At 44.0% G+C, this 14,257-nt stretch overlaps 1 protein-coding gene across 1 annotated transcript in view; it reads left to right on the top strand.

Moving 5' to 3' along the window:
* LONP2 (lon peptidase 2, peroxisomal) overlaps window positions 1–14,257 on the top strand; it is a 104,956-nt gene that overhangs the window by 33,364 nt on the left and 57,335 nt on the right. The window contains exon 7 of the mRNA XM_011952591.1: window positions 14,027–14,177. Within this exon, the coding sequence (XP_011807981.1) occupies window positions 14,027–14,177 (151 nt within the window). The remainder of the gene's footprint in view (window positions 1–14,026; window positions 14,178–14,257) is intronic.

The raw sequence follows: 14,257 nt of genomic DNA, 5'->3' as shown, positions 1-14,257 counted from the left end.
AGGACTAGACCACAAAGAAAAAGTAAGGCACTCATAGGAAAACTCCTTTCACCAGAATTGAAAAGATAAATAGAATTCAGCTCAGCTGCACAGGGGAGGAAGCTTCCATGCTCTGCCTTTGATGCCTGTAGAACTCAAGCTGCTTGGAAGACCCAGGGCCCTGAAATCAATTATGCAAGTGATAGCCCAGAGTTCCCATAAACGAACAGGCAGACCGTGACACTGGGCTCCGGCTCAAGAATGCCGTCAGGAAATGCTTGTGGCGAAGGAATCATACTTTGGACAAATAAGGGCAAGGGAGCCAGGCACACTCTCCAGGTTTCAATCAGCATTTTGACTTTAAGATACTGTAGTCGCTTTCAAAGCAGGAAGTGATCCCTTTGAAAGTCAGCTCAAATGCCTAGCATGTAGAAAGGCAAAAGGAAGTCAAGCAGCTCCTCGCATGTGGGGGGTCTCTCTCCTGCTGCCACGGGGCACGAGGGCTATTTAGGAAGGCTGGCTAACTCAGGGCAGCCTGTCATCCCACGACCCATTAGGCAAGGCTCGAGAGCAGAACTGACTGGGACCACACTGGGCAGCACTGGACTTGGGCTCCAGGACGTCCTCAGCACAGCACAGCAGTTAAGTGTTGGAAACCCAGCTCTGATAGCTTCTTGCTGGATGACACTGGTGCTTCATTTTACCTCTGTCTAGCAGTTTTCTCTTCTACAAACGATCTCACAGGGTTGAGATAAAAATATGATTAAAGAATGTACAGAAGGCACACAGCACAATGCTGGGTCTACCAACAGCACTCAAAAGCAGCTATGGGTCTTTGACAATCTCATCTCTCATGATGATTGCTGGAAGCAGAGCAGCAGCGTCCAGAGGCAGCAAGTTCCAGCCCCCAGGACAGAGTTGGTGTTGCTTTCAGTGACCCAAAGGAGGAGAAGGCTGCTCTGGGGGTCAGGGGGATTGGGCCACTAGGCTCCCCTCCTCCCCGCCCCGTGAGCATACAATGTGCTTCCTCTCTCCCTGGATGTCTGACCTCTCCTCTCCCTTCTCCCACCGCCTCCAGAGAACCTTCACTGACCTCTTTGCCATCCTAAGGTATTTATACTCTATACTTTTGTGCTTCACAAACACCCCTGATCATAAATGCCACCCAAGGTACTTGTGAAAAATTCAGATTCTAGGAACCTGCCTCATACCTGATCAGAATCCCTAGGGCAGGGTCTCCAACCTGAGCACTTTGACATTTTGGACCAGATAATTCTTAGTTGTGAGAGGCTGCCCCGTACATTGTAGGGTATTTAGTTGCATCCCTGGCCTCTACTCACTCGATGCCAGAAGCAACACCATCCCCAAGATGGGACAACCAAAAATGTCTCTGGACATTGCTAAATGTCCCAAAAAGTCACCCATTGGTTGGGCATCACTGAGGTAGATCAAGGACCTAGGTGTAAAAAAGCAATTTAAACTTTGAGGTATCAAAAAGCCCCGTTACAAAAGCTCAGACAAGTCAGACTGGGAGAAGATATCTACAGCAGACCCCAAAGAAATAGGATCCAGAATATGAACTTCTAAAAGTAATAAGAAAAACACAAATGTGTAAACAAGATGCAATCAAGCAGTTAAAAGATTAAACTCAAAAGACCAATAAGCATAAAAACATGCTCAATGTACCAGACATTAGGAAATACTGAATAAAACAAGGTACTGTATCATACTCACCAGATTTGCAATAATTAAAAGGTTGGACAGTGCCAAGGGTTGGCAAAACCAGACTTCTACAGGGAGTAGAAGTTGCCATAACCACTCCAGAAGGGACTCCTGCAATATCTAAGGGAGTAGAAGATGCTGTCCCAATTCCCCTGCTGGGAATAAACTCTAGGGCTGAGCTCCCAACAGTGGGTAAGATCTTAAAGCCACAGCCCCTGAGATGGCTGGGTGGGGTCTAGGGAGTCCAGAACCCCCTCATTTGCCAAAGTGAAAATATGATCGTCTACATGCGCCATGATGTGGCAAAAGCTGAGCAGCATCACACAGAGCAACTCCCATGCTCGGGGAAAGTGTTCAAGGATGTTCACATTCCCAGCAGTGAACACCACAAACCCTCTACATGATCATCAACAGAATATGGCTCCGGCAGCAGCTGTATGCTTCTAGAATGGACACTCTACCACCAGGAAATGTGTGAACAAGAGCTATTTAGTTGTAGACTGTTCTCACAAGCATAATGCTACATAAGCAAAAGCAAAACAGATACAAACTGTAGAGCACCATTGACATCATGTTTAAAAGCACACCAATAGCGCCTTGTTTAGGGACATGCACAGCTATAGTAAGAGTAATACCTGGAAAGATCGACACCTGTGGTTCTCAACGCTGGTTGCACACTAGAATCACCCAGACAGCTCTTCAAAGTCCTACTGCCCAGGCCACACCCTGGCTGGGACCCAGGCACTACCTGGGTCCTCCTCAGGTGACCTCTGACCTCCTCAGGTGACTCACTCTGTAGCCAAGCTTGAGATACACCTAGTGACCCCAAATGCTTACCTTTGGAAGGGAGGGACAAACAGAGAAGGTACAGAGGGGCCCCACAGGTACAGGTCATACCTTATGCCTGGACTGAGCCTGGTGGCACAGGTGAGTTTGTTGTATTATTCACAATTTAAAAGCTCTGAGGTACTTCGGAATTTTACAAAAGAGCATCGTCATGGAAGGCAGAAGGGCTGGAGATCTCAGGGAAGCCCTCAGGAACTGCAGTTTTCCCATGGATCAGACTGATTTCTAGGGGAGGTGCGATCACAAAACGAATGACTCTTCAATCTAGGGTACGCACTCATTCCAAAATACGTTAGCAAGACATCAGAAAACACACCACGGGGGAAATACCGTGCCAAGCAGCAGGGATGAAACAGACACTACAGGCGAATGCTGACGGATGCACTGTGAAAGGCGCTACCCAAATCCGTGAACCAATGGTGGCGCTGGCAAGGAGTCAGGTGAAAATTCTAGCACTGTGGGAACTGAACCTTTCCAGGAAGAGTCTGGGAAGGGCATGCTCACTGCCGCAGTGTCCTCTTCTTCTCAGAAAAGCCATCCCATGGGGGTAGTGTGGAACTGCAGCACGCTCATCCCTGAAGGACAAGGCAGGCACCCTCTCCCAACATGCTGCTAAGACCTGCTTCTCTGTAGCCCCTCAGCAACGCTCATCCCCTCAACATTTACACTCAGAACAAAAGCCATCATTGACAGTTCCCATTTACTGAGTTCTCCCAACATCTCAGGCCCTGTGGCAAGTGCTTTCTCATGTCCTCACTCAATCCCCAACTCTGCAAAGCATTTTCATTCACAACTGGGGAAGGAGGAAAGAGGTTCAGAGAAAAAGCCACTTGTCCAATGTCACATGGCCAGTAAATGGCAAATAGGCCAAAATTAGCACAACATGTAGGCAGGGCTCCATAAATGTCGACTGTGACTGTGACATGCAGCAGAGCCAGGACTTAACCCAGGCCTGGCTAACATCAACACCCAAGTTCTTCTTGGTTTAGGAGTTACCTGCACACAGTACAAAACTCAAACAGGTAGAAGGGTCCGGAGCAAAAAGGAGACTATTTCCCCCACGCTGGATGTCAGGTCCTCTCTCCTGAAGCAATCACTTTCTTGGGCAACATGACACATCCCCTTTTCAGGACCTTCAAAGCCCCTGTCCTTTAACCAGCAAGCTGTACTGCTGGCTTCACTGCCTGGCTGAGCTGCACTTGGCATTTCTGCCTATTTGTAGCAAACTTCATTGCAGCTGACAGGCTTCCAGCCTATAGGCCAGGATGGAGCTGCAAGATGCAGGGCATCTATCCCAATTTGTAGACCCAAGAGTGCATTTGAGGCAACCTGCAGGCCATGGGTCAGGCTGTGCATTGCTCTCTCCAAGGACCAACAGGATCGCTCTGCCAGGCACAGACAACGGCTGGAAGGCCAGATACCCAGCCTACTATCCCAGGCCTTCACGAGGGACCCCACCAGAGGGCTTTAGCACAAAGCCAGCAGTTAAATCGTAAGGATGCCACACTCAAACGATCTGGCCTGGGACCAGGCCCACATCTAGACATGCACAGCAGGCAGTAAGAGCCAGCAAGTCCTGGGTTCAGCAGCTTCACCTTTTCTAGTCCCATCAGCTTTTGAAAAAGCATTTCACCTCTGAGATGGGGACTCCTCACTTGGAATGGTAACAACAGTATCCACCCCTGGGATGGTTATGGTGAGGATTAAATGAAACAATACCCATTGGCTGTATGTGGTGGCTCACGCCTGAAATCCCAACACTTTGGGACGCTGAGGTAGGAGGATAGCTTGAGCCCAGGAGTTCAAGGCCAGCTTGGACAACATAATGAGGCCCCATCTCCACAAAAAATTCTAAAAAATTAGCTGGGTTTGGTGGTGCATGCCTGTAGTCCCAGTTACACAGGAGGCTGAGGTGGGAGGATTGCTTGAGCCCAGGAGATGGAGGCTGCAGTGAGCTATGATGGCACTACTGCACTTCAGCCTGGGTGACAGAGCAAGACCCTGTCTCAAAAAAAAAAAAAAAAAAGAAAAAGAATGCCCCATAAAGTGCCATACCATGAGCTTTTCATAATCATATGAAGCAGGGGCTGAGCTCCAGTGACATGAAAGAAGCCACAGTTTGCAGTGTCAAAATGACACTGTGTCCCCTGAGACCCTCGGTTTTCCAGGCAGCATCAGGCAAAAAACATCTCATAGCAGGCATTTAGAAGGTGAGCAGTCCTGCCAGTACCACTCACATGTTCTGTCCAGTTGAAGACAGGCGGACTGAGGAGTCTGTTTCTTTTTTGATATGGCATCAGGCCACCAAGATGAGGCCTTTTGAGGAGAAGAGGCGTCCACTCAGCTTTCAAGGCAACTCAGCAGCCTTTCCTGAGCCCCTCCAGAGACTGGGTAGGGTACAAGAAAAACCACAACAATCCTGGTTCTCAGAAAACACCTGCTTCCTCCAGCAGCTGGGGTGCTATTGTCTTGATTTCCACAGATACTCTCGGGCCATGTTGGGTGTGGCACAGCAAAGGGGATCCTCCCACTCATAAAAAGCTAAGTGTGAGATGGCAGCTCTGGGGCTCCAACCTCAGTTCACTGCTGCCTGAACAGAAACCGGAGTTCACGGGAAGCAGAACCTCCAGCCCCACACCCTGGTCTTCCCCAGGACACAGAGAGAAATGCCCTCACCAGTGGGCAGCCCAAGCTTCGGCCCTCTTAGGATCAGAGAATGAACTGGGGGACACCAGGCTTGGGTCCCCCAGTCCCACCCACTTATGTGAAAACTCACTCACCCTCCCAAGTCAATGTCCCTGGAAAGGTGGGGCAGCAGCATAGAAGGCCAGTCTCAGACACAGGAAAGCGGGGTCAAGGTCAAGCCAGGCTGTACCCTGGCCTGGTCTTAAGCAATCTCAGGCCAAGGAATGAAGGATGGAGCTATTTTTAAACCTCATGTGACCTGCTGGTAAACCCTGCCAGGTAAGGATGAAGCCCCGTTGCCCGTGGCTCTTTGATGGTTCCAGGTGGGTAGGAAGTAGTTATGAAAGACCCCTCTAAATGATTCATTGACTTTTTTTTTTTTTTTGAGATGGAGTATTGCTCTGTTGCCCAGGCTGGAGTGCAGTGGCATGATCTCGGCTCACTAAAAGCTCTGCCTCCTGTGTTCACAGCATTCTTCTGCCTCAGCCTCCCGAGTAGCTGGGAGTACAGGTGCCTGCTACCACGTCTGGCTAATTTTTTGTATTTTTAGTAGAGATGGGGTTTCACCATGTTAGCCAGGATGGTCTTAATCTCCTGACCTTGTTATCCGCCCGCTTCAGCCTCCCAAAGTGCTGGGATTACAGTCGTGAGCCACCGCGTCCAGCCGCTGATTTGTAATCTTTATCTAATAAATCCAACATGGTCTTCCTTAGGGATGGTTTCCATTGACTTCATTTTTTCTTTTTTGAGACAGGGTCTTGCTCTGTCACCCAGGCTGGAGTGCATTGGCTCAATCTTGGCTCACTGCAACCTCTGCCTCCCGGGTTCGAGCGATTCTCCTGCCTCAGTCTCCTGAGTAGCTGGGATTACAGGCGTGTGCCACCACGCCTGGCTAATTTTTTGCATCTTTAGTAGAAATGGACTTTCACCATGTTGGCCAGGCTGGTCTTGAACTCCTGACCTCCTGATCCACCTGCCTTGGCCTCCCAAAGTGCTGGTATTACAGGCGTGAGCCACCGCGCCTGGTCAGAATGTATTAGAATGTATTTCTTAAGGCTGCCATAACAAAATACCACAGACTGTGTAGCTTTGAGGACCAAACAGAAATTTATTTCCTCATGGTTTTGGAGGCTAACAGTGCAAGATCAAGTTGTCTATAGGTTTGGTTTCTCCTAAGGCCTCTCTCCTTGGCTTACAGGCAACCGACTTGTGGCTGTGTCCTCGGGAGACCTTCTGTGTGCATGCATCCCTGGGTCTCCTCCTTCCTCTTATAAGGGTACCAGTTGTATTAGACTAGGGGCCCACTCTTACCTTCATTTAACCTTAATTACCTTCTTAAATGCCCTGTCTCCAAATGCAGTCTTCACCCTGACTGCCTTTGAGACAGAGCAAAGGGGGTTAAGGATTCTGTCCATTTTGAGGGGGCACAATTCAGTCCATAACAAAGGATATATATAATAGATACATAATATATATGTACCAGTGTGCTCATATCATGTACTTTATGTAAAACGAAATCAGTTCTAAAAGGTAATTATATTTTCGATGAACGCACTGTGTTCTGATTAGATAATTGTTTTTACTTCATAATATGTCTATCACAGCTTACTATATAAATACAAGTGTCAACTCTTGTTATTTTCTTGTGGTTCATACTTTTGCCTCTACTCTTTTTAATGATGTTTTGCAGAAATCTTTTTAAACCACTCCACCCATTTGTAATATTAGGCTCTGTGAACCCAGAAAAATTGAGACAGGTCTCAGTTCATTTAGGAAATTTATTTTGCCAAGGTTGAGGATGCGTGCCCATGACACAGCCTCAGGAGATCCTGACGACATGTGCCCAAGGTAGTCAGAGCACCGCTTGATTTTATACGTTTTAGGGAAACATGAGACGTCAATCAGCATATGTAAGGTGAACATTGGTTTGGTCTGGAAAGGCGGGACACATCTCTTTGGAGAGGGCTTCCAGGTCACAGGTAGATAAGAGACAAACCCTTGTGTTCTTTTGAGTTTCTGATTAGCCTTTCCAAAGGAGGCAATCAGATTTACCTCAGTGAGCAGAGGGGTGACTTGGAATAGAATGGGAGGCAGGTTTGCCCTAAGCAGTTCCCAGCTTGACTTTTCCCTTTAATCTAGTGATTTGGGGGGGCCAAACATACTTTCCTTTCACAGCACACATGGACAGCAATGTGCTGTAATTATAGTTACGGCAGATAAGTGAGGGCGCCACAGGCAGCCTTCGATGTTATGGAACTTCTTCCAAGTGAAGACATCTTCAATTCCATTTTGGATATTAAATATTTACAAGCTATTTTTTCTGGTATTTATAAATAAAAAAGATAAATACAAATACTAATATTTTTTACTTGCACTTTGGTGGGTCATTTTCCACTTTTGTGACCACTGGTCTAGATAGATAAACAAATGTCTTCACAAATGGGTAGTAGGTTCACAGGTGTTCATTTTGTTATTATGCATCATATCTTATATATGTTACCTATATTTGGTGTATTCAAGATTGTAGAATATTTTAAACTAGTGATAATTTTGCTTGAAAATTCTATAGGTGTTATTCTGATGACATTCTCATTGCACAGGAGGAGGAATCTAAATCTTTTCAATCTATAGTTTCAGGGTCTTCTAGAATATTTTTGTTTCTTTAATTATTCCCTATTTTAATTTACTGAGACCTCTTCTTTAGTTATATTAACTAGATATGAATTGCATCTTTTAATTTTTCCCGTATTTATCCCCTACATGTCTCTAAAGCCCTTTTTCTTCTATGTCCTGAACACTTTTCTCAAGTTTGTCTTTCACAGATTTAATTTCCGTAGTTGAGGATATAGAGGAAAAGTAAACTCAGTTTCTCCTACTGCATTCTCACAACACAGAACGCCTCTGACCAAATAGGCATGGGGTTTTTCTCCACACGCCAAGCAAGCAGTTCTTCAGCATTGGACAACAGCTGGGTGTCCTCTAATTCAATTCTGACGCTGTCTATGAGATCCTACGGGTTGAGCACTCAGTCCCACAAGACTGCCTCCCACTTCAGATGTCAGTTGTGACTTGGCTTCCAGAACATGTGACCAACCAGTTGTAAATTGGAGTTCCCACAAGTCCCTCCTCAGGTTTGCTTAATTTGCTAGAGTAGCTCACAGAACTCAGAGAAACAATTTACTTACATTTACTGGTTTATTAAAAGAATATTTTAAAGAGTACAAACAAACAGCACAGGAGCTTCCATCCCAGTGGAGTCAGGGTCCACCAGCCTTCTTGCACCTGGGTGTGCTCATATTCACCTTCCTGGAAGCCTCCTGACCTCAGTCCTTTCGGGTTTTTAATGGAGGCCTCGTCACATAGGCCCGATGGATTAAATCATTGGCTGTTGTTGATCAACTCAACTCTTAGCCCTTCCACCCTCCCCAGAGATTGGGGTGGGGAACTGACAAGTCCTCAGCCCTCTAATCTTGTCTTGGTCTTTCCTGTGACCAGCCCCCATCCTGAAGCTATGGAGGGACTGCCAGCTACCAGTCAATCACTAACATACAAAATGATACTTATCACTTTGGTGATTCCAAGGATTTTAGGAGTTGCATGTCAGGAAACAAAGGGATGAAGGCCAAATGTATATTTCACAGTATCATAATAGTATTAATTGTGTGCGGCTTTCAGAGCTGATTTTAGTTATGTTATTTTATCTTTATTTTCTGTTGTGGAAAATTTTAACCATAGCAAAAGCAGAGCAGATAGTATAATGAATTCTATGGACTCATCACCCAGCTTTCATATCTTGTTTCATCTATTGTTTCCCATTCGCCCCTACCCAACCTCTGATTGTTTTGAAGCAGATTCCAGACATCATCATCTTTTCACAAATGTTTCAGTATCTATCTACAAAAGGTATAACTTTTAAAAAGCATAATCATACTATATCACACCTAAAGATGACAGTTACCTAGTCATGTTTAATGAACTCTATGTCATCTATTCCTGGATTGCCTACAGACATCTGTAGTTCTTCTCTTGTCAGAAATTATTATTGAAGAACAATTCTCAGTGTACATTGCTCCCACGGTTCATCCCATTGTGACTTCACATTCCTAGGAATAATGTGTCGTATCACAGCGATTTCCAGTACTTTCACAGTCATACCTTGTAGGTAGGAATTACAGTCCTAGGATTGATACAGAAAATCTTTTCGTTGGGGAAAATAAAGGAGAAACAGCCCTAATTATTTTTGAAAGCGGCCCTGGATATGGGCAGTAGAATCCCTGCTCTGAAGTTAGGGTAAGAAGACGAGGTTTGATAGCTACAAAGCTCTTAATTGTAATTTTCATTCTTCCATGGACTCACCAGTTTGCTTTGGAGCTTCATCTGAGTAGTGATTACCAGAAATTATTTTCTGCCAGAATATTGATCAGTATTTCTGATGCTGTTTAAATTCTATATGTCCTTTTATGCTTTTGAAAACCAGAAAGTATCTGAGACAGGTCTCAACCAATTTAGAAGTTTATTTTGCCAGTGTTCTCCAAAGATGATTTTGAGGGCTTCAATATTTAAAGGGGAATGGGCGGATACTGAGAAAAGAGGAGGAAATTTTAAAAAGTATGGGTAGACAAGAGACAAACGGTTGCATTCTTGTGAGTCTTTGATCAGCCATTCGCCTGTGAGAGGGGAGCAGAGGAATAGTCACTTATGAATTCATGTAGCTTAGTGAATCTGCATTTCTACATAAGATAAAATAACCATAGCATACAGGAAGCCATCAGATGTGCAGTTGTCTCAGGTGAGCAGAGGGATGACTTTGAGTTCTGTCCTTTGTCCTGTATGTGTAAAGAATAAGCTGTCAATTTACATTGTTGAGGTGAAATTCAATAGAACTGTTACAGGGTAAAGATCTTGGGGCTCATAAGGAATTTCTAAATGGGGAATTGTGAGGGAGGTATGTAGCTTTTTTTGTCTTTGTAGCTATCTTATTTGGGAGCAAATGTGCGACGCAGTTCCCAGCTTGTCTTTTCCCTTTTGCTTAGTAATTTGGGGGTCCTGAGATTTACTTTCCTTTCACACTTTACTCAGTAAAAGAGGAAGGCAGGCAAATTGGGCACAAATTTAGCCTAAATCTGCCTCCTTACATATTAATGTTTTAAGTTTGGCCTAAGAGTTTCCCCTTACAAGGTAAACTGCAGCCTAACTAGATGTGTAAATACACTATTCTTACACCAATCACAGATTTTCGGCAAGTCACAGGAAGTCAGCTGTTAACAAACTGTGTTTAAATAAAGCAAACATCGCCGGGCGCGGTGGCTCAAGCCTGTAATCCCAGCACTGTGGGAGGCCGAGACGGGTGGATCACGAGGTCAGGAGATCGAGACCATCCTGGCTAACACGGTGAAACCCCGTCTCTACTAAAAATACAAAAACTAGCCGGGCGAGGTGGCAGGCGCCTGTAGTCCCAGCTACTCGGGTACTCGGGAGGCTGAGGCAGGAGAATGGCGTAAACCCGGGAGGCGGAGCTTGCAGTGAGCTGAGATCAGGCCACTGCAACTGCACTCCAGTCCGGTCGACAGAGCGAGACTCCGCCTCAAAAAAAAAAAAAAAAAAAAAGCAAACATCAAGCTGTAAGCAATCCCGCTGTTTCTGTACATCACTCTTTGTTTTCTGCATATCACTTACCTTTTTCTGTCCATAAATATTATCAAACCATATGCCAGAGTTTCTCTGAACCTATTCTGGTTCTGGGAGCTGCCCAATTTGAGACTCGTTCTTTGCTCAATTAAACTGTTTAATTTATCTAGAGTTTTTCTTTTAACAGACATCACTAATTTTTTTTCCTTTATCATCTAGGTATTCTGTCATGCTGTTTTTAAAACCTCCATAATTAGAAACATTGCTTTATTAATTTTCCTACTTTTTAAAATTTAGTGTCTTAAAATTTTAAGAGAAAAAAATTACTTGTTCAGGTCTGACAGCCATTTCTAAAACATATCCAGCATATATGAATTACATATGATTAGAGCCATTAAACAATAGATTTTTTCTGGCCAGGCGCAGTGGCTCACACCTATAATCCCAGCACTTTGGGAGACTGAGGCGGGTGGATCATGAGATCAGGGGTAGTCCCAGCTACTTGGGAGGCTGAGGCAGGAGAATGGCATGAACCCAGGAGCAGAGTTTGCAGTGGGCCGAGATCGCACCACCGCACTCCAGCCTGGGCAAAAGAGCGAGACTCTGTCTTAAAAAAAAAAAAAAAAAGATTTTTTTCTTTAGCTAGTGTTAAAAAATTATTCATGGTACTTATTAAAGGTGGTAAGGATTATTTTTTTCAAGGTGGGAGACTAGGTATAAGAAACACTGCAATGGGGTTTTGCAGTGGTGGGAGAGTGAATGGGGAATCAGTAGAGGGAAAGATTCTAAGAGGAAACATTGGGGTTACAAGGGATTCTCACTAGAAGGACACAACAGAACTCTTGCTGAAGGGAGGCCAGGGTGAAAAGATGCTGGGTTGGAAGTGAGAACAGATACATATGGTTATGGGTCATTTTCGCTAACCTGACTTAGCAAGATTCTTGCTCAAATTGGATTATACAAAGACAGAGGGAAGGCTGACATTGGCCTAGCTGAGCAGAGGACTCAGAGGAGCCTGACTCAAGTTTGGGTCAAAAGAAGAGCGTTTTTGTCACTAGATAATAGTTTTAACTATTTTCCATACATAAACATTTACCATACCTAAACAGTTTGTTTGTTTGAGACGGATTTTCACTCGTCACCCAAGCTGGAGTGCAGTGGCATGATCTGAGCCCACAGCAACTTCCGCCTCCAAGGTTCAAGCATTTCTCATGCCTCAGCCTCCTGAGTAGCTGGAACTACAGGCATGTGCCACCATACCAGGCTAATTTTTGTATTTTTTTAGTAGAGACAGCATTTCACCATGTTGGCTAGGCTGGTCTCAAACGCCTGACCTCAACTGATCTGCCTGCCTTGGCCTCCCAAAAAGCTGGGATTACTGGCGTGAGCCACCATGCCCAGCCTGTAAACAGTTTTTAGATAATTAGTAGATAGTAAGACCACTCTTAACCAATTCGATACTGAACATAATTAGTTTTCCTTGATTAGTTGAAAGTACTTGTTTTTTAATGACATTAAACATTATTAAGTCTTGTGAAAATGTGAAATTAGAGCTTTCTGGGAACTCTAGATAAAGAGAGTTTCCAGTAATAATTAATGTTTAACAAAATTCAAAATTATGTATGAGGCCTAGAATTAAGACTAGCTTGGGGCTGGGCGTGGTGGCTCACGCCTGTAATCCCAGCACTTTGGGAGGCCAAGGCAGGTGCATCGCTCGAGGCCAGGAGTTTGAGACCAATCTGGCCAACATAGTGAAACCCCATCTCTACTAAAAATACAAAAATTAGCCAGGTGTGGTAGTGCGCACCTGTAATTCCAGCTACTCAGGAGGCAAAGATTGCAGTGAGCTGAGATCATGCCACTGCACCTCAACCCGGGTGACAAAATGAGACTGTGTCTCAAAAAAAAAAAACTAACTTTGGATAGTTTTGAAAATAAGTAAAACTTCCTACTTATATAGTTAAATTGTAATTGATGAATATGTTAGTCATTTTATTGCCTTTTTGAATATGTGTGGCAACCCTATTTATAGTAATTGGGTGTCTAAGTGAAAGTGTTAATATGTTTAAGGTTTGGAAAATGTAGAAACTGTTGGTGCCTTATTAAAGTCCTACATCAGCCCCTTAGCAACAAATGCCTGTAACTTGAAGCTCGTTAATGTACAGTTGCACATTTTAAGAATCCAAGTTGACTGATAAATTATCTGATGTATCTAATTCAAATATTTGTGAGAGCTATTGCTGGGTGCAGTGGCTCAAGCTTGTAATCCCAGTACTTTGGGAGGCCGAGGCAGGCGGATCACTTGAGGTCAAGAATTGAGACCAGCCTGGCCAACATGGTGAAACCCCATCTCTACTAAAAATACACAAGTTAGCTGGGCATGGTGGCACACACCTGTAGTCCCAGCTACTCAGGAGGCTGAGGCAGGAGAATCGCTGGAACCCGGGAGGCAGAGGTTGCAGTGAGCTGAGATTGTGCTACTGCACTCCAGCCTGAGCAACAGAAGGAGACTCTGGCTCAAAAAAAAAAAAAAAGAGCTATTGATATTTTGCTTATCATAGGCAGCAGTGTTATTGCAGTAAGCCATTTTTAAATAGTGAATTTTTTGCTGTATCAGAATATAGTAGCATAGTAATTTTTACTCTTATTTAACTCATAGTAAAGGTTTCTCTTATTTGGAATTCTCCTTTCAGTTAAATAGTTTATACCAGACTTTCTGAAAATGTTCTAGGAGGATTATATGGGTTCTTATTTACCGGTTATTTGAGAATTTCAAAATACTTTACATATTTGCTTTATATTCCCATAGCAGTTTAGATAGGGTGTTTTACCAAGATGGAAACTGGTTCTGCAGGACTAGTAACTTACGATGGCCAAACAATGAGTCATCAATAAATAGATTTTTGAACGAGTGTTAAAAGTGTAATTTCTGCTGCTTTGTGCTGTTACATTTTCAGAAATTTTAACACTGAACATATTTTATTTTTTAAAAAGTATGTAGAATGTAGAGAATGCAAAGAATAATGCTTAGATGTTAGTTTTATCTGTTTCTTAAACTATTCTGAGCAGAAATACTAACCTTCCCAGTATATTATGTGTTTTCACTTATATACAGCCTTCTGTTGGAACTACTAAAGTTTTTTAAATGTTTTTTGTTCTCCCCTAGGTGTTGGATCCTGAACAAAACCATAACTTCACAGATCATTATCTAAATGTGGCCTTTGACCTTTCTCAAGTTCTTTTTATAGCTACCGCCAACACCACTGCCACCATTCCAGCTGCCTTGTTGGACAGAATGGAGATCATTCAGGTTCCAGGTACCTGACTCTTAAATGAAATCATTATGATACATCTTGCCTTTCTGACCATAACTTAAAAATTAGTTATGCTGTGGAGT

Source organism: Colobus angolensis, unplaced genomic scaffold (assembly GCF_000951035.1).
Source record: "Colobus angolensis palliatus isolate OR3802 unplaced genomic scaffold, Cang.pa_1.0 Scaffold343, whole genome shotgun sequence".
In the NCBI taxonomy this organism is placed as follows: Eukaryota; Metazoa; Chordata; class Mammalia; order Primates; family Cercopithecidae; genus Colobus; species Colobus angolensis.
The sequence above is the reverse complement of the archived record's forward strand: the minus strand, read 5'-3'. Positions and strand labels throughout refer to the sequence as shown.